At 34.0% G+C, this 27,969-nt stretch overlaps 1 protein-coding gene and 2 long non-coding RNA genes across 3 annotated transcripts; 1 reads left to right on the forward strand and 2 right to left on the reverse strand.

Moving 5' to 3' along the window:
* Positions 1–2,932: 2,932 nt before the first annotated feature.
* Positions 2,933–8,369, reverse strand: LOC136271531 (uncharacterized). Its single transcript, XR_010709435.1, has 5 exons — positions 8,168–8,369; positions 7,546–7,679; positions 4,801–6,751; positions 4,536–4,639; positions 2,933–4,342 (listed from the first exon to the last, which is right to left on the reverse strand). It is a non-coding gene; the product is annotated as an uncharacterized lncRNA (long non-coding RNA).
* A 449-nt stretch (positions 8,370–8,818) lies between these two features.
* LOC105341662 (uncharacterized) lies at positions 8,819–11,537 on the forward strand. Its single transcript, XR_010709436.1, has 4 exons — positions 8,819–8,886; positions 9,440–9,688; positions 10,028–10,600; positions 11,063–11,537. It is a non-coding gene; the product is annotated as an uncharacterized lncRNA (long non-coding RNA).
* A 486-nt stretch (positions 11,538–12,023) lies between these two features.
* LOC105341672 (G2/M phase-specific E3 ubiquitin-protein ligase) lies at positions 12,024–27,050 on the reverse strand. The gene is made up of 8 exons (XM_066071704.1): positions 26,735–27,050; positions 26,283–26,396; positions 16,298–16,363; positions 15,063–15,179; positions 14,143–14,602; positions 13,151–13,328; positions 12,789–12,986; positions 12,024–12,338 (listed from the first exon to the last, which is right to left on the reverse strand). Exons 4-7 carry the CDS (start codon positions 15,068–15,070, stop codon positions 12,790–12,792), a joined length of 843 nt encoding a protein of 280 aa, XP_065927776.1. The 5' UTR covers positions 15,071–15,179; positions 16,298–16,363; positions 26,283–26,396; positions 26,735–27,050; the 3' UTR covers positions 12,024–12,338; position 12,789.
* Positions 27,051–27,969: the final 919 nt, after the last annotated feature.

Below are 27,969 nucleotides of genomic sequence, written 5' to 3' on the forward strand. Positions count from 1 at the left end.
GTATATCTCAGCCTGGCTCTTTTGGATAATTGTTCCCAGTTTTGTAATGAAAAGCTTTCCACAAACTTGTTTTTTCTCCATGTTTGTTGTTTCCTCTATAATACTTGGACTCAGCTACATACTTCTGAAGAATTTTTATTTTCTTTTAAAAAACGGACACGGGTAATCGCATTCTTGGATATTTGAAAAAAATGTTGTTGTACACTTTATGGCGAAAGGAATGGGAATTGCAGGAATTGTAATTTGGAATGATTTGAACATTTTCATTTTTGGTTTTTTTCCACCATGCAAGTACATTCGAGTCTCTTGTTGATCTGAAGGGGATGACTTTGGAAAAGTTGCAGAAGTTCATTTTTTTTTTAGAGGAATTGGAATTTTCAAATAAGTTGTAAAATCATTATCATTGATGTCTTGGAAAACCTACTCTTCAAATGAACACAGATATCCAATAATGCTACATGATATTTGTGAAATTACTGACGTGTCTTTTTGATGTCCTTTAAATCAGCCATTAGAAATCCTGCTCAAAATATATGCAGTTTTGTAAAAGCTGATATTTACCGATTTTGAAAAAAAACAAGATATCTGTGAGCCAATGCTCACTAGTGATACCCCCGCTCTGATGTGAATATGCAAAATAAGCAAAGTCGACATTTAACAGAAAGCTGGCATCCAATTGGTACAAAAATATATCCCACAATATGGCATGCCTAAACAAATAGTGTGTTAAAATTTCAAGCATCTGCGATAAATAGCTGCTGAGAAATCTTTGAGGAAAACTTGTTTGAAAAATTTGACTAAAATAACAAAGTACTCATTTAACAGGAAGTTGACGTCCGATTGGTACAAAAATATTTCCCACAATATGGCATGTCTTAACAAACACTGTGTAAAAATTTCAAGCATCTGCGATAAATAGTTGCTGAGAAATCTTTGACGAAAATTTGTTTGAAAATTTTGGCTAAAATAACAAAGTACTCATTAAACAGGAAGTTGACGTCCGATTGATACAAAAATATATCCCACAATATGGCATGCCAAAACAAATAGTGTGTTAAAATTTCAAGCATCTGCGATAAATAGTTGCTGAGAAATCTTTGACGGAAATTATTTGAAAATTTCGGCAACAAATAAACAAAGTACGGTACTCATTAAACAGGAAGTTGACTTCCGATTGGTACAAAAATACATCCCAAGCCTTAACAAACACTGTGTAAAAATGTCAAGCATCTGCGATAAATAGTTGCTGAGATAAATGCGACAGAAATTGTTGTTACGGACGGACAGACAGACAGACGGACAGACGGACGGACAGACACACAAGGGTAAAACAGTATACCCCCTCTCCTTCGGAGCGGGGGTATAAAAATTATTTTATTTCTTTGATTGATCGATTGATTTTTTTTAAAGCAAATTAAACGTTTTACGCTAAGAATTGTAACATTGTCAACATTTTCAAAAATGTATTTTTTTTTAAAAAAAATGATTAATATTGGGTGTAAAGTGAAGATTGATAGAATTTTTAATATTTTTAATGATTTTGCATTTTTAAAAATTTTTTGGGGGTAATTTTTTTTTTCATTGCGTACTATAAATAGCAGAGGAATATAAACAAAGCAAAACTTGCAACAGATTAATATGTCATACTTTGAATTTGGTAAAAATAAAATTATATTGCATCTGATCTTGGTTATAATATTTCATAAGTTAATAAAATGAAATCTGTAAAGGCTGAAGTAAAATAAAAAACGTTAACTGGAATATGTGCATGTAACACGTTATGTGTTATATTTTTAAATGTGTATTGCTCTTTTCCTATAAATAATCACCAGGAGCCGATGGGTACTTTATTTATTCGCTGAAATATGAAAAACAAACACAATAAAACAAAAAATGGACATAGTTTTATTGATGTATCGTATAGATTGACAAAGTTTATGTATAGGTATCTCATCATTCGCGTGCCCATTATTGCCCTTGTTTGATGGGTTACTTCCCCTAAAGCTTATTCTTTTGTGCGTTTGAAACCTGAGAAAAAAAGGAAAAATTAGGGATGTTTAAAATAAGCGACTGGCGCAGGTGATTGCTCGGGTTCCTTTAACTTAACAATACGATAAAAAGTAAGCAATTTTGATAAGGAACATGGATCCTGCTGCGGAAAACTAGCTTCTTCAACATTTTTCTTTAAATTTACCAAAATATCGGGAAGATACCCCGATTTAACGCTGCATGCTAGCATTTTTTGGGAAAATATTATATAAATAGCGTTTTTTTCCCAAGCAAGATTTAATTAACTTAGATCAAAACAAAATCCAGAATCTGTTTAGAACACGGTATTGATAGCATCTTTCACCTGCGCAAAGGCGATATATATGTCGATTTTTGTCTTTTCTAAATATAGCGTCACGTGACCTGTTGATCACGTGACTAGGTATAAAGCCATGGAATTGACTCCGTTGATGTTAATTTTTTGTTAGAGCAGTTAACCCCATGAATAAACGAAGTTTATACGTTATAATTTGAGATCAAATGCATATTTTGTGCATTAAACTGTGTCGGGAAGCTTTAACTATGCTGCGCGGTTACAGAACGAGAGAACAAGTGGATGAAAAGGCCAAGAAATCATGACTATCGTGTGCCTATTAAAATTTTGAAGATTGTAAAAGCAAAGTAATAATCACAAGTTTTCCATTAATTTGATACCTTTTGTTGTTTTTTTGTTTTAATTTTCTGTTATTTTTGTATTCTTTTTGTTTCTTCATAGTTGCTGTGTTTTTTTGCCTGTCTGGTTGATGTTTTAATAAATGTGCTCAAACAGGTAAATTCACGGACTTAAAACCATGTATGAATACTAATTGATGTATAACTTTAAAATTTACTGATTTATTATAAATAGTTTCAAGTTCCATCAGTGTAATGTATTGTATCCATGTACATCAATATTTACTAGACTTCGACACACCTTATTATTGACATTTTCATAACAAAGCTATAAGCCTACAACAATGCTATTGATTTCACTACACTTTTCTTAGTTTCAATAATCTAACTGTGTCTCGGGAAAGGCCTTCACTACAGTTAGAATGCCTCCCTTACACCCGTAATGTAGCAGAAAAAATACACAAGGGAAAATCGAAAGTAGGACACGATTTGTAAACAAAGTCAGAAAACGACTTATTTGACAAATATATATAACATATATCATAACAGAGTTATCTTTTCTTGGGCGAAGAGATTGAGTGTCTGCAGCAGACAGCGGTTTTAATGGGATAAAAAAGCTTTTTACCGATTTTGTTAGGAATATTTTAATATGAACGTGTTTTTTGACAATATTTGCAACATTATGTGGGAGGATTTACGTAACTTTTGTAAAATAAGTTGTTTTTTAACATTGTTTACAAATCGTGTCCTACTTTCGATTCTTCCCTTGTGTATTCTTTATATATATCATAGAGTGTAGAGCGGATACGATGCCCCTGTGATCCAATATGGCATTAGAACAAGAATTGTATGCTTTATAAACCATAAAATTCATGCAAAGATTTAAACATGGAAACAATAATGTGGCCAATAATATTAATACATAATATAAATTCTATTTCACCAATTTACTATCTAAATTACACAAAGCTGCACATAAATATACAACCTGGTCTAAAATTGGTTTTAATTTAAGGGGTTTAACCCCCTGCAAAATATTAAAACATTTTAGACGACCAATTGCTCTTTTCACGTGAATTCTTGCCCTAACTCTACGTCTAGTTTTTGTAACAGCCATACCAGAAAGTTGTTAATTAAATGCAAAAGGAGGAATGTTTAATGTGGCTCCCTTTAGTGCCAGGTTTACCCTTATTAAAAAGCCACGATCATCACCTCTTTCAATATTATCTACAAAGCCAGATTCTTCAACAATGCGTTTATCAGAAATACTGCCTGTGATTAAATCAGACAAAAAATTAACCTTTTGGAGTTACGGCAACTAAAGACTTAAATGTAGTATGATGCTTATAAGATGACCATGTTATTCTCTGTGAAGATGGAATACTGGGTTTTTGAACAAAACATTCAGTACAATCAATTATACATCTTGTGCTAGGAAAATATTTAAAACATTTAGGAAGGTTTTGTACAGTTTGATATCTGGATGGCCAAAAGATCAAGAATTTAAGTTCGAAGTAAAAAAAAAAGTAGTCCAATTAAAAAAAAAAGTGCTGACAGTTCCTGCCTTTACACCAAACATGGCAGCCAAAGTTGTTGTATCTATGCCTCTTCTAAGTCGTGTCAGTGTCATTACCATTTCCTCTAAAATACATAAGTGTCTTTTTGGTCCTTTTCTTTTTGCCTAAGAAATTAATGTACTCTAACCATATAGTTTAATATTATAATATAAAAAGGTCTTTATCTTTTTTATGAAAATCATTTAAAATACAAACAACATTCAGAAGATTAATGTGAATAATCCAAATTAACCAAGTGATGTTCTGACTAGAATGTAAACTTGATAGTAACATGTATTTACTTATATATAACCTTACCTGAAGGTTTTCCAAGTTTGTTTCTTTTCCCCTCCAGTATGATAGTCTTAATGCCTTTTCTTTTAGAGAATTAAACAATAAAAAGAAAATTCCAAAAGACAGCCCTGTGAAAATAAAAGTAACAGACATAGAATATGTGATTAATAATCATCCAATAATAGATTGTTATATGTTGTGTGAGATAAATATATACAGCATACATGTGTAAACACCTACTGTGTTAAAATACTTCAATAGAAAGTGAAATGTGTTATATTAAGTGTACCTGTGTAAAATTTACAAGAGTTATTATTTTGCAGGACATCTGAAACTATTAAGCTTCTTCTTAAGCTGCCCTGGTCTTTAAGATGTACATCCTGATAGATGGACAGGTCCTCCAAAGTAATGACAGTCTGACACTGGACACTTGAAACATTTGTTGTGCTGGCCAATGGGCAGTAAGCATGGTCAACTACATGTAACGAAGGGAACATAATTTGCTATGATATAAACAAATACACAGCCTACACTGTACATTTTCTATAAAATGAAAATATACCAGTTCAGTTTGTTTATAACCACTTTTAGTTGTTGGTACACTTATGTGCTAGTAATGCACAATTAGCTTTAAAAACCTGTGTGAAAAGTTTGTAGAAGTCATTAAGAGTGTATAATCTTGGGGATGTCCTTCATTTCCTTTATTACAGGCACACATTCAACATCCTCATCATGTGCACTGGTGCAGGTGAAAACAGTTTCTTCAGCTCCCTCAGCAGCAATTTCTATGTTTTCCCTCACATCCAAGCGAAATGCATCTATTTAAAAATTATAAGAAAGCCATTTAAAAATAAAATAAAAAATAAGATTGAGAAACTTAAAGAAATATATGCATGCATTTTATTATTATTTTATTAATCTATATGTAATACCACCAACTTAAGTTCTGAGTCTAGACTGCTTCTGCATATTAAAGAGGGATGATTGCAAGCTCAGCGTAAACGGTTAACATGATTACAGCAATCTGAGTATACGTATTAGAAAATAGTAGCTCAGAAAGGTTGTATGATGTTAAATATTACTACTTTGAATAAATACAGATATCAATTTCACATAATTAATTATGTGTATATCAAATTTCAGATACACGTAGCATTAAAATTCGAGTTATAAAAATGCTGAATAATAATGTTAATTTTTGAAATAAAGCTTTCAGAAGAACCATTCTTTACTTTCTTTTCCTCTGGACACAAGTCATGACCACTATTTACTCTCACAAGCACCCTTCGTTTCCGTTTCTGTGCCCTCAGTATGTCCAAGGATGTCCCCGCAGCAGGTAATGGGTTTGGGTGCTCTTCAGTAGGTCTCCCAGACAGGAAATGTTTTGAACAAATGTATGTTTACATTAGCAACAGTAAAATTTTTCCTACCGCAAAGTTTAACCCATCTCTGACATTTTTCTAACTGCGTTATGGGTTTTGGACACGGAAACCATGAAACCCCCTCCATATGCTCACTCTCGGAATAACGGGAATCGCTTCTGCAAGTCTCCCAACAACACTGTTTAACCATAATGACAGCGTGACTTATATATTAGCGCGCGTCGTAATGTCTGGTATCGCTGACATCATTGAAAAAAATGACGTCATTTCTACTTATATCATGTATAATTGGAAAATCGACTATTTGCAATAGACTGCACAAAGGGGCCATGTTAGTCTCATTGGGAATACTATTGTCAGTATATGATGACTGGAGAATATATAATAAAGCAAGAAAGGTGTAGCGCTTTCAATCATTGTGTAAATAGATAAATTCAACAAATATTGATGAAGTGAATTTAGGAGATTATATTGTAAATTCTTAGATGATAGCACACTATTAACGTTGAACATCGTCGATATAACACTAATAGCATAATCAGATTATGCATTTATAAATGTACATGTTTAACATATACAAGTACTGCAATCTACTGAAATGAAAATTGCATTTTTATTACTTTTAATATTTCATGTATTTTACACCATCATGGATTGAGCAGCAAATGTTTATTTCATGGGAGTTAAATTCAAATAGTTACTTACTTTTTGGAGATAATTTTTTGCGATGACATCCTTTTTCAAAATGACAGTAGGACTTAGGACAAAGGCACTTTTGCTGACAACCATATCCGAACTTTGGAAAATGACACATTTCTTTACAGTTTTTCCCCATAAAACCAACGGAACACGTATAGGCTACAAGTCAAAATGAATGCAAATCTATTTATATCTACATTATTTCATGAGCATTAAAATCCATTTCACTGCTAGAAAATCTTATTACATAAATGTACCATGTACAGCTAAAACGGTTCCAATTAATCAAACAGCTTAAAAATGTTTAAAATAGCTAATAACTTCAAAAATCAATACATTTCTAAACCGCGGAATTTTTTGGCTGATTTCTTTCAAAAAATTGAAAAAGAATTTATTTAATATATTTACAGGCAAGTACATGAGGCAAATGCATTTGGTTTTTTTTATTAACGGAATTTGTCTGAACTCTATCTAAACAATACTTGTCCATAATCCGGGACACCAAAAAAGACCATTAAAATAAAACAATAATAAAACATTTATATTTTTCAATATTTTATTGAAAATATTAAGTTAAGACCGTGAAATGCATGCATTCCTAAGTAATAACTAACTACACATGCAATTTAGGAGTAACTGGTCTATTTATAGATTTTCTTAATATAACAATCGAGATTTCAAATGTGAGATGATTGACACATCTGTCATTTTGCGTACTGTTATATGCCCAATAACTATAGAAGGTGGTTTTTAAACAAACTACCATTTCCCAAATTTTTAGATAGTGTAAATACCTGCAGGCAACCTAACACATTAAATAAAGATCATATATACATGTATATGAGTCAGTAAAAAATGTAACACCCCCCCCCCCCTACGAATTTTTGTAAACGATTTGTTATGCCTATGAAAAATGATTTCCTTGTTCATTTCTATTTCCAATTTTTTTTTACCTTGAGCACATCCACTTGTATGATCACAAAACTCGATGCTGCAGTGGCATCTTTCACTACATTGACTTCCAAATGTTGGATAGGGACATCTGTTTTCACAAAACACTCCCTTATATCCATCATTACAATAATCCCTGAAATTAAAAAAAAATAGTGCAATAAAAAATTTTGCGCACAATCTGAAATAGAAAAAAGAGTTTAACTTTAAACCGTGCTCGTGCAACATAAACTGACTTAAGACTACCTATGATGATTTCCAAAATTTTAGTCAGTTTTTAGATCAAATTAAAAAAATTAGCAATTTTTTAACACTTCTAAATGCGTTTCAAAATATGCAATACATTTTTTTGATAACAGCCTTGAAAGAATGATTTACAAATAATTGGATATTTAATACTCTAAAATAAAGTTAAATGTTAACCTATCACTCATTTTAATGTTTTAGTTAAAGACTGCAATTTAACTTTGTGCATTAAACAAAAACAAAATATAAAATAATTTAAAGCCTATGCATGTTATGGTATTCTAATTTTTAGAACTTAAGATTTTAATAAAATACTAAAAACATGATAATTCTTGTGTTGATGCACCGATTCACTTTAAATATCAATACACCACTTGCGGTCTTGTTCCAAGGTCGTCTTCGGCATGAACCAAAACGAATAAAACGGCAATCCCGAGTACAATGTTCATATTTGTGGTTTAAATATTAGTTTGCCTATATTTCCAGCCGTTCTAAGTGAAAAGTAAGCTATTCGCTTAAATATATGGAATTATTTATTTCCTTATTCTAAATAATTTCGCATTTAAACATGAATATTTATTTCTTACTTTACTTTGTAACCAACTATAAAATAGAACAAGGCACAGATAAAAGTTCACGGAAAAAACACCCAGATAACTGGAAATTTCGGATCTGAAGCAATTACTTCAATGAGCAAAATTAAAAAAAAAAGGGTTGTTTTTGAAAAAAAAAGGGTATTTAAATTCCTGATTTTTCATATTAATATTATTTTTTTTAAAAGATGGTTGGTTGATTTTTTTTCAGCTTTCAAGTTATTATTCTTACAAAAATCTCTAAATGTTTTTAGGTTAGTAAACACAATTTTAAATGCATATTGGCAATGGAAGTGTAAACAAAGATTCCTAGGCGCCCCCCCCCCCCCCACTGAAGTTTTACAATACAACGTAATTTTAATGTTGCATAAAACTTTTCATAGAATTTTCCCTGTCGTATAAAGTTCCTAAGTATTTATTTATATTGATAGTTTCATAGATGTGTTCTGGTGTAAAAGCCCCACAAGCTCTTTGGCACATCGATGGGAATCATAAGCTAATTAGGTGAGCAATATCTTTTCATGGATTTTTCATCAGTTATATGCAATTGTATACAGTCATGTATATGCGATTGTGACAGTCACATATACAGACTGCATACAATTGCATATATACAAACTCCAAGGATAGGATTTACATATTTTAAAAAATAGCCATGCATAACATTTGCAAATCAATATCCATGTAAATGACTATGATTTATATTGGATTGTTATTAAGTAAATACATGTACTGGCAATTTTATATGCATATACTAATGTATACAGGGAAATATTCGTCTCCACTTTATTTTCGCCTTCCTGTCAGCGGGCAAATTTAAGAGTTGGCAAATTCCTATGTCTCAAACTATCTTTCTTTATTCACAACATTATCTCTAGTAGGCAAATTTAAGATGGGCAAAACTGTTTGCAAGTAAAAAAGGGTGAAAATAACAATAACATGTGGTGAAAATAACCTTGTATACAGTAGCTCATGTATTACTTTTGTTTATTTAAGTATCAACATTATAATCACGATAATATTTTCATATTTATGATTAAAAACTTAATAATTTAAGGTGGCGTTTTGTAATACATGGAGGTATAGATGGGTTTTCAAGGTTGCCAGTATTTCTGAAAATCAGCAACAATAACCGAGCAGAAACAGTATTCAGAGCCTTTATACAAGCTGTTGAAGAATATGGAGTACCTAAAAGAGTTCGTCCTGACAAAGGTAGTGAAAATATAAAAGTTGCTGAGTACATGTTTCAACAAAGAGGAATTGAGAGCAAGCCTTTCATTGCTGGAAGGAGTGTCCACAATCAAAGGTAAAAATATTGTCTTCAACCACGAAAAAATTTAATTTGTTATGTTTTACAAACTATCCATAAAAATCAGGTCATTAGGTAAGGTTAAGGTGTACATATTAATTCCAATAATCTGCAAAGTGTGCAGTTTTGATGCCAAAAATTGAACTTAAGGAGGCTGACTATAGTTTTCATTGCGCATGCTTTTGCGCATTTTAGTAAAGTAGTGTATGTATACTTTTTATATTTTTTTTTCCATATCATTAATAAAATTTAACACAATAAACAAAATACGGATAAACATTTTTATATTTTTTGAAGAAAATTTTATTTTTAAATGATTTTTCCGTTGCACGGTAGTTAAGCGTTGCCATTGTGCTGTTTTGAAGTTGTTATAAAATGAAGCTTTGGTAAGAATGCATTACAAGAAATAACATAAAAGAAAAGTGAAAAGTGTATGCCATTGAAAATCTATACACAGAATAATGCTATCCTCGGGGGTATTTTTCTTAATTTTTGAATGAAAAAAAATGATCTTTTATTTTAATTTTTAGTCTTCGTGTTAAAAATTCATATTTTCAAAGAATATATAAGTTCAGGCTTGTACCTGATATGTGTGGAGGACTTTAAATTGTAGTTATTTTTACATTTTTGCATTGGATTGAGAGATTGTGGAGAGAACTTTGTTCTGGATTTACAGTAACATATTATCGACTTTTCCAATTCATGGAGGAGCAACACATTTTGGATGTTTCAAATGAATTGCACATGCAAGTCCTTCATTTTGTATTTTTACCAAGAATGCAGTTGAACTTGGATCGTTTGACCGAAACGTTAAAAAGAAGACCCTTACGAACGGAGAACAATAGGACACTATTACAACTTTGGGTCTCTGGAAAACACTTGGACCCTGAATGTGATCCACAGGCTGAGGTACATGTGAAATCAGATGATTAATTTAGTGATTGACAGACCTTTTTACAATTTCTTGTTTTTTTTGCAATTGGATTTGGAAGTAAAAATATGATTATGCGATTATTATGTCAATTACCAATGCAAAATATTTGAATCTTTGATAAAATAGTTGATGGATTCAAAATTAAATGTCTTCAACCTTGAACTATAAGGTCAAACAAAAATTGAGTACTTAAATATTGGTTTAATTTTTTTTAATTTCACGTATATTCCTACTATAAAAAACAAGCTATCTGAAATGGGCAATGAGGGGTAAATCAGTAAATGATAATAATGGGCCTAGATTCCTATCGAATCTACATCTCAAGTGTCTCTTTATTTATTAATTACAATTCCTACATCATTTTTTCTAACCTTTTGGATCTTCATTATTGATTGTAAAAAACATTTATAATACATGTACATGTTCTTTCTTTTGAGGCAGAGACAAGCAGTTATGGTGTAGATTTTGATTTTGATGGCCCACCATCTTTTAATTCGAAAATTTGCGTTGAAATTTCCAACACAGAAGAACTTTCAGATTTGCAAATTTTGCAACTCAACAATATTCATGATCAAGATTCGGAATGTTTCGGTGTAGACTTGTTTCAGCAAGCTCTTCAAATTTTGCAGTAATGTGTTATTTTCATCATGTTCATATGGATTCAAGATCAATAAAATTGCTGAAGAATCAAGGGAAATGATAATTCTTGTATTGGTATATCAATAAAATGTGTTTGGAATATCTCCCTTTATATAATCAAAATCAAAGATTTTTTATACACTAATGAACCATGTCTTTTTGATAGAATTGTACAAGATCTATTTATATCAAGTTGTAAGGTACTAGTCATTTATTCTCCACAAAAAATCTCCAATAAAAACATTATTAATCCAAATTTTTGCTCTGTACTTGCATGGGTAAAATTTTTGCAAATAAGGTGGTCAATTAGTTATTTAACTTGGCCTTACAAATGTTCTGAAACACTACCAGGTAGATTTAATATAGATTTTCTGGCATCATGACACATTGTATCTTAAAATTACTCTTGAGCATGTAATAGAGTTGCATGTATATATATATATTCTGTATTTCAATCTATAGAATATGTACATAAATTTAATAGTTTATTGAGTGATATAACTGATAATTTGTTTAAGTTTATTGAGTGATAAGGTATAATTGAATAATAAGTAATGACTTAGTTCATTTGAAACCTTAGCATGATCTTTTCCTTTATCATTAGAAAGCTGCATCGTAAGTTCAATATCTCAAAATATGTACAAACGATTGTTCAACAGACAATGATATCATAATGCTTCCTGTTCCCAGGCATATTGCTGTTAAAACTGAATGCAATCTAAATCTTTCCTTATAGAAATTCACACAACAAAATCAAGATACATGGAAAACTTTATATTTCAAACAGTTAGGCATTTCCAAAACCTTATTCACCAACAATAACATTTAACATTGCTTCTTGGAATTCAGAATAGTTTTGAAGTTGTTTTACTCTTGAAAATGTAACTGAGGGAGCACATGTATTAATTTTTGGAAGATCAAGAGAACTGTGGTCAAATTGAATAAGTCTGCCTGATAAATTGGGGGTCAAATTTGGGCAGCCTATCAAAGCTTGGAGGAGGTGTCCAATGTTTAGCTGAACCATTTCTTCATCCTCAGTTTCAAGAGAAAACCATGCTGTTGAAATTCTACCCTCTGAAATAAAAATAAGATCTTATAAAATTCAAACACTTGGTCAGCACAGAACATAAAAAAGAATTGTTCTCATAAAAAAGTATAAATGTTTTATAGAGAGAGAGAATGAGAGAGAGGATTTTCTAATATGTAATACATTTTTACTACATGTATATGGCCATATTGGCCAAAACTCTGGTCTGAATCCCCTTAAAAGGGGCCATGAATTTCTTAATTTAGATTTCTCTTATCATAGAGATGCTCTACATTAAAATTGGTAACAATTGGCCCTGTAGTTTTCAAGAAGAAGTTGAAAAGTTAAATTGTTAACACATGACAGATGAAGACCAATTGCAGTAGTCACCTAGCTGAGTGACTCAAGTGACCTTATAAAATTGTTAATAAACTGGCAAATTCATAATCACTCTTTGCTGATAAAAGAATTTCAGCTCATTACATTTAAAAGCTTACTTTAAATGTTCTTAAGACATTTCCCCCAGTTGTAAATAACAAGCTCTTCCTCTGCCTTTTCTTCCTCATTTTTGGAAAATACAGGGATGTAAAAGGCCTCTACTTCATCTGCAGATGGGAAACTTCTTTTGTTGAAGAAAGTGGCTGCTTCCTTTGGGTGTTGCTGAAGTATTTCAAGGAGGCCGTGTATTTTAAGTCCTGCAATTGAGAGTGAGATACTGGTATATTCACATAGATCATATGATTTACTTATCTGCACTTACATGTACATGTATGTTACATTTAGTTATATTTTTTATTTACAATATTTCAATAGGTAAACGTAGAACAAGTCCGTGTCACTTTCACTACATATCACATACCTTCCACAAATTGGTTGATGGATGTCATTGGTCTATACAGGAGGAAATACGCTTTTAGTGTTTTGATTGCCTCCTCTTTATTACAGCTTGATAAAATCTTTGAGTAACCTGTAGCTTGCAATAATGCAATATGTTCATCAAATACTGCATTGATGTTCTCTGTTGTGGCTTCCTCAATCTAAAAAACAAAATTTTGAGATTACTTGGACACAGAAATACTTTGCTCAAGACATTGGCTAGCCTATAAATCCTGTGTTTCCTCTACAATAATACGTACTATATCTTTAGATGTGATTTAAGACACCAGAGGTGTATTAAACAGAGTGAGCGCTCGCTAAAATTTGGTGAGCACTCGCGAACGCTCGCTCTGTTGAATACGCCTCTAGTGTACCAGTGTCCAACCCTACATGAGGGTAATTAATGGAACAACCTTAAACTATACTATTCAAGATGATTTCTGTATTTGAGATGTTTAAAGATTATTTCCTGGATATTCCTGTGTAAAAAAATGGATCTATTAAATGTGGTTTCATCTTTCCCTTAGGGTCATGATATGAACACACTTAAATCTACACTATGTACATGTAGTTAAGCTTTTTCACAAGTTTTATATTGTTCTTCAAAAGAATTTTTTGAAAACATTCCATTTTTTATCTTTGAAAGAGGGCATAGCTATTCATGTTATAAAAACCTTGATTTCCTCCACACAAAAATCCTTTGTGGCCAGTTTGTTAAAATTTTAAACCAGTGCCAATTCAAAACTTCTTAGAAGAAGTTGAAAATGTATAAAGTTAAATACATGTACTTACATGACAAACAGATGGGCACTAGACATTATCAGAAAAGCCTGTGAACTTCGACTCAGGTGAATTGAAATCCACACACCATGATGATATTATATATACACGGTAGACAGCTTTCTTTCATTACATCACCTGTACTAATGCACATTTTTTTACCCAAATTTACAATATAATGTATAGGTTCCTTACATCAGTGATAGCTTTTGCTGCATCCGCTCTGTATATTTCCTTTGTTTGAATGTTTAAAAAGTCATGCTCCTGGCCTTGTAGGATGTACTGTGTTACATGATGATTTAAGCACCGTGGACCAGGGTGGCCACTAATTATGGCTTTGCCTACTGCTTTCCCGATTAACCTATAGTGTTTACTGTCCAGAAGTTGAGGATCTACAGAGAAGGTGTTCCCTTCAAATACTTTGGTAGTTTTGAAGAGCAATGAAAAAAATTCTCTTGAAAGTCCACCTGCATCTATGCCTTCTTCCCCGATGAAAAGAATGCTGATAGGTCTCTTCCAATCATCTTCATCCCCATCCTCTAACTGCTCTATGGAGGTAGTTTCAAACCGCCTTCTCACAACTTTCACGTTCCATGGCTTTTCATATTCCATTTTCATTTGCTCCATAATTAATGAAATTTTTTCTTGCAAAGTCCTATTAAAGACATTTGGAAAAGATTTGATGCTATTTTCAACAAATATTTCTCCACATTGAATAAAAAATCATATCATTGTGAAGATCTTACATGTACATCATATGATAAACAATAATCCTTATCTTAAATTGTGCATATACTGAACTGGAAAAAATGGATTGATTACCGTACTCTATACAAATAATCTAATGCTTTACCATTATCTTATACATTAAATGTAGATTATGTTTTGTTTTTCTAAGATGTAAAGGTTTCCAGCCCCGTTCACCATATATTAAACAGGATCTGAAGGAATATACAATGTACTCCAAGCTCAGTAATAATTCTTGAAGCTTCAACCTGAGCCCTTTCAAGCATATCTGCATGTGCTTGTGTACAACAGGCAATATAAGAAGTTCACTTAAACCTTAGGTTAAGTTGACTTAAAAAGAAATTACAATAAACACTAATGCTACATACATGTTCATCTTTTCATTTCTTTTTTCATCTCCACAATTAGAGGCATGTGCTGCGAGAGTGTCCTTGGCAAATTCTTTGGAATAAATAGGACATGTCCCAAATGTTTGTTTGGCTGAACTACAAAATAGTCACAACAAAATGAAGATAAGCTTTATCAGTCTTTACAGCATTTATTGTCCTAAAGAGCTTCATAAATAAAATTTTGACATCTATTAATGATTATATTTTCAAAAACTCTATCTGTCTAATAACATTTAGAAAGTAATATGTACATGTATTATAAATAACAATTTAATTGAAATTCATTATATTGTATCAAAATAGCGAAATGATAGTATCAATGATTATAGATGTAAACAACATGTACAGTACCATGTTTTGCTGAATATAATATACACTGTTTCTCTATATTATCATTATGCCATTGTAAGAAAGAGGCACAGCATAACTAACTTATCATTGTTGTAATAGTGTTTAATTACAGAAAATGTTGGGCTTACAAAGTATCTGTGTAATACAACCAAACTAAATTTTCTCCTTTTCTAGCCAAAATAGGATGCATATTATATATGTCAAAATATGGTACATGTACATTCTGAAATAAAACATAAACTCCAACAAAGTTAGAATGCACTGATTTTACAAGTCAAACTTCAAATTTATCAGTCTGAGACTAATGCACTAACATAAGTTACAGTTTTATGTATGTATATGTAGATTAATTGCTGAACAAACTTTGTCAATTCATAATTCAATTCAGTTTTTGTTCACTTCTGCCTAAAAATTGAAAAGTTTAAGAAAAATCCTGATAATTGTCTTCAGACTTAAAAGAACATTGTTGTGTTCCTCTCACAAAGTGTAGCATAGTTTTAGTACATGAATAAATCTAATTTAAAAAAAAACCCCAAATTATTCAACTGGATAATATAAAGCACAAATTAAGTACTGTTGTTCGTGTGTTTCTTCTAGTTGTCCATCTCTGTCTGTATCCTATTGCATAGGTATATTGTTTTCAATAAATTGTTCAAAATATTCAAATTCTAAGAGAAAACTAAACAATGCTTAAAGAAGTGTCATACATGAGAAACCTTGTGACCTAAATTTGACCATAATCACATTCTGGGCAGACATACAAAACTGTATACTTTTCTGAGCTATCTAGGAAACTATTGAAAATACTATTGATAATTTGTAATTTGGGGTGAATTTACATGTACCGGTAGTTAAATACTTACACACATATACTGACATATCGGTGTTTGTTTCCTCTTCTTCAATTTCGGAGGTATACTATCTTCTTCCTATATTGTCATGAAACATATTGATAAAAAGAAAGTGAGAAGTAAAATTTCAACACTAACATATAAATAATGTAATTGTAAAGAATTTTGTCCTATTATAAATCAATGTTAATAATGGAATAACCCGACATCCCTTTCCAGTGGACTCTCCCATGTGTATATAAGTGAGAGAAGCTAAGAGTCGGTGTCATTCCTGTTTGAGCAGTAGAAGGAGAAGGTAACAGAAACACTATATTAAACTTCTGGACCCACACAATTAGATCAGTGGCCCGAATAGAGCCGAAGCTGTTCTATTGTGTGGTATTGTATATTACAGTTGTTTGTAAAACACATTACTGACAGTTTGTCAGGGAAGATAGCAAGTGCCAGGGTTAGGGGCCCGAATAGAGCCGACCTGTCCTTGGAACTTGTCTATCTAATAGTTAAGCAGAAGTTAGGTTTTCCTCCTTCATTGCCAATCATTTGTTATTCTTGATTCACTTTTGATTTACCCAAAGTAGGGACATTTGATATTAAATATAAATCTAATTAGTGATTGAGAAAAATTGTATGCCTTTTAATTTTGCATTGACAAGCAAAGAAGCGACTGGACTCATTTACACATTACATTATTTGGTGGCAGCGGTGGTCGTTTCTTTGTTTGATTTCTTTTTGGCTATACTATTTGCATTTATTAAGTTGATTTTTATTTTGGCTTGCCAAATTTATATTGTTTGGCATGGCATCTAACGTAAATGATTTGATTGATGATGAGATATCCTTTCTAGAGGATGAGATACATAGGCTAGAGTTTGAGTTGACAAGAGATAGGCATTCAACACCAGTAGTTGAACGGCATGTTAGTCGTGGGCAATTGGCAGACCATATGCCTCGCCAAAATGTAAGTCGTGGTCAATTGGCAGACCATATGCCTCGCCAAAGTGCGATAACCGGACTAAATGAATACCAAACGGCAATCCAAAGTTTGGCAGACCATGGAGGTTTGGCTAGTCATTTGGCAGGCCAGAGAAATATGGCAAACCAAGATGAACACAGATACGAAATGACACGCCAACATCAACATGGGCATACACCAAACATACACAGTCATAGACACGTGGCACGCAATAATGAAAACATGATTACAGACGATATGCAAAGAGACAGGACACAAAATGTTGAATTGCCTCATAAAACCGACCAAAAACGAAATTTTATCAAGCCTGCGACGTTTGATGGTAGTACGAACTGGAGTGATTTCAAGTCACACTTTGAGGTATGTGCAGAGTTGAATTGCTGGTCAATGATTGAAAAAGGAATGTATTTGGCAGTATCTCTTAGGGGAAATGCACAAGGTGTGTTGGGAAACCTGCCATCAAACAACCAGCGTACTTACGATGCACTGTGTACAGCACTACAGCAAAGGTTTGCACCTACAAACCAGACGGAATTATATAGGGCTCAACTGCGGGAGAGAAAACAGAAGGCTGTAGAGTCTCTTCCAGAGTTAGGGCAGGATGTTCGTAGGCTGACAAATTTGGCATACCCAACCGCAACAGTTGATCTCAAGGAAATACTGGCTAAAGAGCAGTTCATAGATGCCTTGAGAGATCCTGACATGAGGTTGAGGATAAAACAAGCGCGGCCAGTAGATTTGAATGATGCTGTGCGCCATGCGGTTGAGTTACAAGCTTTTCAGAGTGCTGACAAAAAGATGCAGGAAAGTCAGGGATATGTCAGAGCAGCGGAAAAAGACATCAGTGAAGTCAAAGAAAATAATACTGAAAAGGTGTTAAAAGATATAACAGATGCCTTATCCTTATTAAAGAAAGATGTTAAATCACTAAAAGAGAGGCAGGATGGGCATTTTTCCTCACAGCCAAGGTTAGACAAGAGAGAACAAAACGCAACGCAAAACAGAACGTTTAAATGCTATTTTTGTGGCAGACCAAGCCATATGAAGAACAAATGCAGAGATTTTCTGGCGTCACAAGCTGGTCAAAAGCGAAGACAAAAACATGGTAGGCAACCAAGCGAAATGTCATGTACAGACAGCAAAGAACAACCCCAAGGAAATCTAACACAACTTAATTGTGGAGCATCAGAGGCCATAAACAAAGCTGGTGAGTCAGGTATCTTCATTGAGGTAGGACTGTATGACAAACAGTTAAGGTTTTTGGTAGACACAGGAGCAACGGTCACCATTGTGTCAAAATGCATGATTGCTGATGTTTTGTCTGACAAGCCACTCAGTAAGCTAAGTACAGATATTTTGATAGCAGATGGTACGCCATTAAAAGTTTATGGGACACAAGAGGTACAGTTTTCTATACAGGGAATGCTGTTTGACCATACTATAGTAGTCGCTGATTTGAATGTTGATGGAATCTTGGGATTTGATTTCCTAAGGCTTAACAAGTGTGCAGTGGACCTGGAAAAGTGTACACTGAAGTTTGGTCAAGTAGAAAAAGCAGTTGCATGTCAATACAGAGGCAAAATTGGTTGCTTCAGAGTAAGTCTTTGTGAAAATCTAGGGATACCACCAAAGAGTGAAGTGATGACATACTGCAATGTAAATAACGTAGAATCTAATACCCCCATACTTGGCATAGTGGAACCATGCAAACAGTTTTGTGACTCTGATAGAGCATTGGTGGCGAGAACTCTTGTGACCAGGAGCACAGAAAACAAAGTACCTGTGCGTCTTATGAATCTTCACAATGAAGTAACACATTTAAGGAAAGATACATTCATTGCCGAGTTGAACCCAGTGTTTGAGGTAATGGCTTTATCTGAAAAAGGTAGTGATGATCTTTAAACCATGCTGGAACTGCCTGTTCATTTACAAGATCTCTTTGAACGGTCAACTGTGAACATGGAAGCAGAAAATAAGGAGATTGTTCGTCAGTTGCTTATGCGCTATCACGCATCTTTCGCCAAATCTGATCGAGATTTAGGGCGGACGGACATAATTAAACATAAAATTAACACAGGAGACAGTCTTCCTATCAAGCAAGCCCCAAGAAGAATACCTGTTCATATGCAAAAAGAGGTTGATGGACATATCGACGATTTGTTGGAACGAAATATCATTGAACCATCTAGTAGTCCGTTGGCATCAAATATAGTTTTGGTTAAAAAGAAGGACGGTACCACCAGATTTTGTATAGACTACAGAAAGCTGAACAATGTTACAAAACACGATGCCTATCCTTTGCCAAGGATAGACGATTCTCTTGATCAGCTTAGGGGTGCTACATGGTTTTCCACTCTAGATCTGTGTTCAGGATATTGGCAGGTTGCTGTCGACACTCAATACAAACAGAAAACAGCATTCACAACTAGACGAGGCTTGTTTGAATTTTCTGTAATGCCATTCGGCCTGTGCAATGCTCCGGCAACCTTTGAACGGTTGATGGAAACAGTTCTGCGTGGACTGCAATTTGAAATGTGTCTTATCTATCTAGATGACATAATAGTCTTTGGAAAGAACTTTGGGGATATGGTAAAGAATTTGTCCCTAGTTTTTAATCGGTTAGAATCACAGGGCGAAAAACCATCTTTAAGCAAGTCCTTAAAGGTGGCTTAAAGGTGACTTAAAGGAGCTTAAAGGCTATACGACCTTTAAGCCGCCTTTAAGTCACCTTTAAGCAAGTGCTTATAGGTCCTTAATGTCCAAACTTTAAGCCACCTTTAAGCATCTTTAAGTGGCATTTACGCTCTCTATACACTGCCTTTACACTGTCTTTAAGTGGCCTTTAAGTCAATATTGATCAAGCTGAACAATAAAAACATATATTAAATGCAAAAGCTTTTTTATAGAGTTGGGAGGGGGTCATCCGAGTGATAATATAATTTCCAAGGAAGGGGGGGGGGGTGTTCCAGGCGGTTTTAATCGTCGCTCCATTAAACGCAGATCGCTATCATCAGCACCGCTCCGATGGACACAGATTGCCGTTATAAAATTCTTTATAATTTTTTGGGGGTTTCAAAATTATTGTAGGGATGAGCGCAGTCTCTGTATCTTAATATGTGCATAAAACTAACTAAAGTATGTTTGTTTTCTATTATAAATTAATCGGTGAAAAAAATCTCTCTCTGTGTCTCTCTCTCTCTCTCTCTCTCTCTCTCTCTCTCTCAGTTCATCCGGTTATTAAACAAAATAAAGATAATGAACCAAAAATGCATGATTTAATTTGTTAATCGGTTTAAGGTTTGTATTTTTTTTTTTCAATTTTCATTATTTCTAACTCTAGATCTGCTAGATACATGTTAAAGATGAAAAGACTCTCAACTGCCTTTGTTATATCGGGCAGGATATTACTGCTTTGTTTGTCTAGACATAGTTTTGTTCGTAGTGTATATCTAATTAGAGTCTATTGTTTGTCCAACTTAAGAAAACCCCTGGAACTAACACAGAATATACAAGATATACACAACAGTTGTGTCGTGTGCCCAGGTGCATGTTTGTGTATATCTAATTAAAGTCTATTGTTTGTCCAACTTAAGAAAACCTCTGGAACTAACACAGAATATACAAGATATATACAACAGGTGTGTCGTGTGCCCAGGTGCACGTCAGGGTTTCTAAAGGCGTTGAATCTTAGTATGTACGAGTATACGATAAGTCTAGTGAATAAAAGTTAATTTACATTTGTAATTCATTTTCAAAGTATTATTTCCTAGCTCTGGGTTTCAAAGATGTTACGTCTACAAATTAACGATACATGTGTGTAAGAGTAAAATCTTGAGGCTCATTAGTTAATGTACCGGTGATCATAAATAGGGGTTGATTATTTAAATATATGTATAAGGGTAAATATGTCAAATATACCCGGCCTGGCACATCATACAATTGTATGTACAAGTCATTTGCAATTGCCACATGCAGTAAATACGTCACCGGTAATTGGTAATTTTGTTTGTTATAGAATTGATAGTTTATTAATCATGTACATACAATTACATGTAAATATTTAAACATATTAAAACGGCGCCGCGATCGTGAAAACCGGGAAATTGCGGGAAATTGAACAAATACCCTAATAGTATCAATGCAATGCATTTAATAAAAGAAATGATTTCATTTTCTTTCTTACATTTTTATAGTTATAAATAAGATGAACGTATATCTACTCGGTTTAAATTTATTAACTACATGTAAGAAAGCCTACTATAGTGAACCTAACGGTTTCCATTTAGGTATAATATATTTTTGTTCACTGAAGACCAAGTTCCGTATTTCATTCTAAATACATGCATGCATGTAATTTATAAATTAGATATAATTGATTGTTACAAACTGAATGGTTTGTCAAAATCTTTTCAAGTAAACACATTCAATACAGTGATTCAATATCCACTGATATATAGGATATAAAAACGCTCTTATATATGTAAGTTGCCGTGGCGTAAAGGATGTGTGATAATGCTAGAAAACTAAGGGTCCCGGGTTCAATTCTCGGCGTGGTCGGGTTTTTTTTTGTGTTTTTTTTTTCAGTTTTCTTTCTAGAACAAAAACCGTTTTAATACCTTTTCTTTCATAAAGTTAATACATTTTGTTGGAAATTAAGCACAATATTGAATTAATTTTTTTTAATGGCTTAAAGGTGGCTTAAAGGTAGCTTAAAGGTGGCTTAAAGAAGTTTGGACATTAAGGACCTATAAGTTGTCCTTAAAGGTGGCTTAAAGATAGTCTTTAAGCTGCCTTTAAGCCATCTTTACGCTTTCTTTAAGCCACCTTTAAGCAATACATATAGCTTAAAGGTAGCTTAAAGGTGGCTTAAAGATCGTCTTTAAGCTACCTTTAAACACTTTTAAGCTATCTTTAAGGAGGACTTAAAGATGGTCATTCATCCTGTGAATGTGCAGGATTGAAGCTGAAACCGAAAAAGTGTACTCTTTTTGCAAGACAAGTTGAATTTTTGGGTCATATAGTATCTTCAGATGGAATATCTACAAGTCCAGACAAGACCAAAGCAATTCAGGGTTGGAAGGTCCCTACTAATGTTACAGAAGTAAGGTCATTTATTGGTCTCTGTAGTTATTACAGGAAATTTGTGAAGGATTTTGCTACCATTGCAAAACCATTGCATGATTTGACAACAAACGACAAATCGTTCAAGTGGACAGAGGAATGTCAAACTGCATTTGACAAATTGAAACAATTCCTAACATCTGAACCAATACTTGCACATCCTGATTTTGAAAGGGATTTCATCTTAGATACTGATGCTAGCGACAAAGCCATAGGTGCTGTTCTCTCTCAAGTAATCGATGGTAAGGAGAGAGTTTGTGCTTACGCCAGTCGATGCTTGTCAAAATCTGAACGACGATACTGCGTAACTAGAAAGGAACTTTTAGCAGTGACATACTTTGTCAAGTATTTTAGGCACTACTTGTATGGCAGAAAATTCCTGGTCAGAACAGACCATAGTTCCCTCAGGTGGTTGATGCAATTCAGAAACCCAGAAGGACAGTTTGCACGCTGGATCGATGTACTGTCAACATACAACTTCAGAATAACACATCGCCCTGGAAGGCTACATACAAATGCTGATGCCATGAGCAGACTACCTTGTAAACAGTGCGGATACCACAGTGATTGGGAAGGTGAAAATCTAAACTGTAACCAAATTGGGCAAGGTCAGTCATTGTTGTTGGCTCAGAAAAATGACAATGATCTCCAGAAGTTGCGTGCATGGGTAGAGGGAGGTTCATTTCCAGGTGTTAAGAAAGTATCGCCAGAAAACCATTATCTGAAGTCACTGGTTTCTCAGTTTGACAGATTGTGCATCAAAGATAATCTTGTTTGTCGTAAATGGGAAGACATGTCGTCTAATCAGACTCTCTATCAGTATATAGTTCCATTCTCCGAGCGACGTACAGTTCTTACCCAATATCATGACGAGAAAACAGCAGGACATCTCGGTATTAAGAAAACATTGTCCAAGATTCGCAGTAGGTACTACTGGCCAGGTTTACAGCGAGATGTGCGTCAGTATATAGCGGGTTGCGAATTATGTTCTAAAAGGAAGACTGACAATGTTACCAAATGTGCACCCATGAAAGTAGTACATTCTGGTTATCCTTTGGAAAGGATAGCGACAGACATTTTGGGTGAGTTACCTTTAACAAAGAAAGGTAACAAATACATCTTGGTAGTTGCAGACTATTATACAAAGTGGACAGAAAGCTTTGCAATCCCAAATATGGAATCCATCACAATAGCTAGAGTCATTGTGGAAGAAGTGATCTGTCGAATTGGCACACCAGCAGTTATCCATTCGGACCAAGGTCTACAGTTCGAAAGCAAGTTGTTCTCAGAAATGTGTTCTTTGTTGGGCATCAGAAAGACACATACAACACCATACCACCCCCAATCGGATGGTATGGTGGAACGTTTCAATCGAACACTAACAACTATGCTTAGCAATTTTGTAAATGAAAACCATACAGATTGGGATGAACATTTACCGTATGTCATGATGGCATATAGGTCAACCATCCATGAAACAACTGGGTTTTCGCCAAATTCATTGATGCTTGGAAGAGAGGTTTGCACTCCCTTGGATATCATGTATGATGTACCTTCCGCTATTAAACCAGTTCCTCAAAATGAATGGGTTTGGCAATTGCAAGATAGACTTGAAAATGCACATAAAACTGTCCGAGCAAATACAGAGCAAGCTATGGTTCGCCAAAAACATTACCATGACAAGAAATTAAACTGGGGACAGTTCAAGGAAAATGATGAGGTGTATGTGTATTTTCCAAGAACGAAGTCAGGTCAGTCACCCAAGTTTACCAGCTATTGGCGTGGACCATATAGAATCATAAAGAAAATGTCAGATGTTACATACAAAGTGAATTGTGGTCAACGTGAGTCAAATCAAGTCATACATGTTGATAGAATTAGACTGAAACGACCCCAAACGTTAGTTGGTGAAACGGCTGACTGTGTTGAAGAGCAGAAAGAGGAAACATTCCAAGATCAAACATGTAGCGACAATACAAAGGCTCAAATAGAAAATTCAAATTACAAAAACGAGAGTGTTGTTGTCAGTGAACAGCAGAAATATGAAACTGAGCAACAATCTTGTAAAGAAAAAGAACTGCCTGCAAGACAGTTTCGTAGTAGAAGACCCCCTGTATGGTTAAAAGATTATGAGACTGATTATTAGATTATATACTATATGCCATACTAAATACTAGTACCTAATGTTCTTTCTTTGTCGTTTTAGATTTAAAGGCATGGCGAAGACAAAGATGACAAGGAGAAGCGGGACAAGGAAATGTCCAATGTGTTCCAGTGTTTTCCAGGGTGATGTTGAGTTTTCCACCCATGTGGTAGAGTGTGCAATGAAGGAGCATTCATGTGATTTTTGCGATGTTACGTCCCAGAAAGAGTGTAATGTCAGAAGACATATGAAGAGAGCGCACACTGGATTGACAGAAAGTCCTATTGCATTGGGCCAGAAGCTGGTTGAAACAGACGAAGTCCCGGAAAAGGCGAAGAACACTGAAAATGCCAATAATATTGTGTCAAGTGAGGACGAATCAGAAGATGAAGAATGGTTGTCACAAGACCCAGGTGATCTACTTTCAACGGAAACTACGTCCAGTAGTACAACTTGTGCCAGTGATGGAAATAAGATTAAAGAAACAGTCAATAAAGAAATATCGGATCTCATGGTGGGCCGTGTTTTCCGCAAGAAAACGACCCCTTCTCTTCCAGGGAAACGTACATCAGCAGATGATGTCAGAAAACCCAACGTAGATGATTGTCAAACGAAGAAAGCGAAGATTGACGTTAGTACACAAACAGAGTTTAGAAGAGAAATTTCAGTAAAAACTGTCAGGAAGTACAGAGAGGGCGAGGTTGACATTAAAGAAACCACGACAGAGCAATTGATCTTGTTTTAAATTTTAAATTGTCATCTTCAACACAGATAGTGTTATGAGCATTGTACTTGTTAACCACTATTAAGCAGTTTTAAAGTTTGCATTTTTTTTGTGGATCACATTGAATAAAAAGAAAAGAATAAAAAAAAGTTTTAAATGTTTTGTCATTCGGGACGAATGAACCCAGAGGCGTGGGTAATGTAAAGAATTTTGTCCTATTATAAATCAATGTTAATAATGGAATAACCCGACATCCCTTTCCAGTGGACTCTCCCATGTGTATATAAGTGAGAGAAGCTAAGAGTCGGTGTCATTCCTGTTTGAGCAGTAGAAGGAGAAGGTAACAGAAACACTATATTAAACTTCTGGACCCACACAATTAGATCAGTGGCCCGAATAGAGCCGAAGCTGTTCTATTAGGTGGTATTGTATATTAGAGTTGTTTGTAAAACACATTACTGACAGTTTGTCAGGGAAGATAGCAAGTGCCAGGGTTAGGGGCCCGAATAGAGCCGACCTGTCCTTGGAACTTGTCTATCTAATAGTTAAGCAGAAGTTAGGTTTTCCTCCTTCATTGCCAATCATTTGTTATTCTTGATTCACTTTTGATTTACCCAAAGTAGGGACATTTGATATTAAATATAAATCTAATTAGTGATTGAGAAAAATTGTATGCCTTTTAATTTTGCATTGACAAGCAAAGAAGCGACTGGACTCATTTACACATTACATAATTATGCGTTAACTTTCACATGGATATTCATGGAAGATTAAGCGTATCATAGAGGAGCAGTTTTACAAGTCTAATTTTAATTACATTCTTCTGGGCTAAAAAGAGGTATTGTAAAACCAGAATTCATGAGAATGTTGTCAAGAAAGTGAGTTGCCTGACACTAAAATTGGGTGATTAGGGGTCTTAACTCATCTGTAATATTCTGATATCTAAATATATCCATAACACATATGAACTTTTGCCAAATCCAATGGATTTATCAAGATAAGATTCCTTACAAAGCAAATTGTTCATAACACTTACATCACTGGAGAGGGATTGGGTGCAGGCCTGGATGTGCTTCCTTAATTTCAATAAAGGAATTGATTCTTTACATTGTAAACATTCCTCAAACACCATCTCATCCTCATCCGCATTCTAAATAACAGATACATTCATTACTTAATGAAATGTTTCATCTGTATATAGAGAATAATTTTCTTTGATAGGAGAGTTGATATTAAATTGATATATTTATTATTACCAAAAACCACAAATTTCTACACTGCTTTTCATATTCAATCATTAAATCCTTTATATTGATAGGTCACTCAGCCTAGTAACTGTAAGTATCAAAATGTCTTAATCTCTGACTTATCAAAAGATTTTGGGCAAAATATGTACAATGTATTCTGACCCATAATATGAAAAAATAAGCATATGCTGCTTAAAAGTTAAAATTACAAGTGTACTAATAAAAACAAAGTTTAATTTACCTTGTCATCAAGTTGAATCATTTCCACATCTCTTTGAATTGGCCTTATATAGCAGCAGGCTTGGCCCAGATTGCTCTCCGCTGCTAGATAACTGGTGGTGAAGCCATTATTTGGCATTTTGAGTTTCTCTAACGAAACCCTGCTTCCCACCATTGATCTGAGCAGCTCATATCCTCCACAATTTTTCGAACCAGGGAACTTCGTTTCCAGAACCTGTTTGAATGAGGAAGGGCTGTCATTTTTGGGAAAAGTAACTTTCCTTTCCCCCAATCCCCCTTCAAACAACATCTGTTTCTCCTCCCTAGTCGGAGCAGTTTCCTGAAAAAGAAACATAATATTTTGAGTACAATAAATATCTTTCAAACAAATTATGCATTTCTGACAAAATGTATAATATGAGCTATAATTGATGTTAGAAGTTTTTCAAGAAACAGGCCTCTTAGATGTAAGCTTTTTAAAGACTACAGCTTACATTGGCCTGCTTTCATTTTCTTTACATATATATATATTTAAGCATGTTTATTATACAATTATTTCCATAGAATCACTAGTGAGTACATGATGAGATATAAATAATCTAAGTAATTCAGATTTACCCGACTTGTACTCGCCAAAACGCAAAACCGATGGGTCCAATATGAGCTTGAGGCTGCTAATTGACCAGCCCTGCCACGCATGTTACATGTATATCTGGCTCTCACTTGTCTGTACGGAGCAAATGCATTTCTAACTGCAGATTGTACACTTTGAACAGATGTTGATGGCTTAGAGGAATCTGAATCAGTTGGGTTGTTTGTCGATGTTGTGGTGTTTGTCAATGCTGCGGCAGCTTGCCGCAGCAATTCAGCTGCCCGAAGTTGGTTATTCATGAAAGCTAAAAGATCATTGGAATGAAAAGTTTCAATGAAGAAATACTCTTTTCACATTATACAGTCTATTACATATCATGTGACACATAACTTAGCAAAATTTTCTGTACCAGGTAATATGAAATATAGGAAATACAGGAGTGTGTGTGTATGTGTATTTAAACAAATAAATGTTTTCTTTGGTGTCAGTTTCATTTGCTGTAGGTTTCAACCAATCGATAAACGGAGCATGTAGATTTCAGTCCTGTCTGTTTCTATAGAGCTATGAATTAACCATAAGTGTCTGTAAGAAATAGAAGGAATCATATGCTCGGTATGTATATCTATATTAATAGCTACATGTATATTTTCATTCCATAAAATTCC

Source organism: Magallana gigas, chromosome 9, assembly GCF_963853765.1.
Source record: "Magallana gigas chromosome 9, xbMagGiga1.1, whole genome shotgun sequence".
In the NCBI taxonomy this organism is placed as follows: Eukaryota; Metazoa; Mollusca; class Bivalvia; order Ostreida; family Ostreidae; genus Magallana; species Magallana gigas.

Bases quoted from the DNA above. Each gene is read 5' to 3' on its own strand.
- LOC105341672 (XM_066071704.1), bottom strand. The intron at 13,329-14,142 runs GTAAGGAACCTA...TTTGTTTTTTAG, and splicing joins CAGCAAAAGCTATCACTGAT to ATTGAGGAAGCCACAACAGA. The intron at 12,987-13,150 runs GTATGTGATATG...TCTCAATTGCAG, and splicing joins CATCAACCAATTTGTGGAAG to GACTTAAAATACACGGCCTC.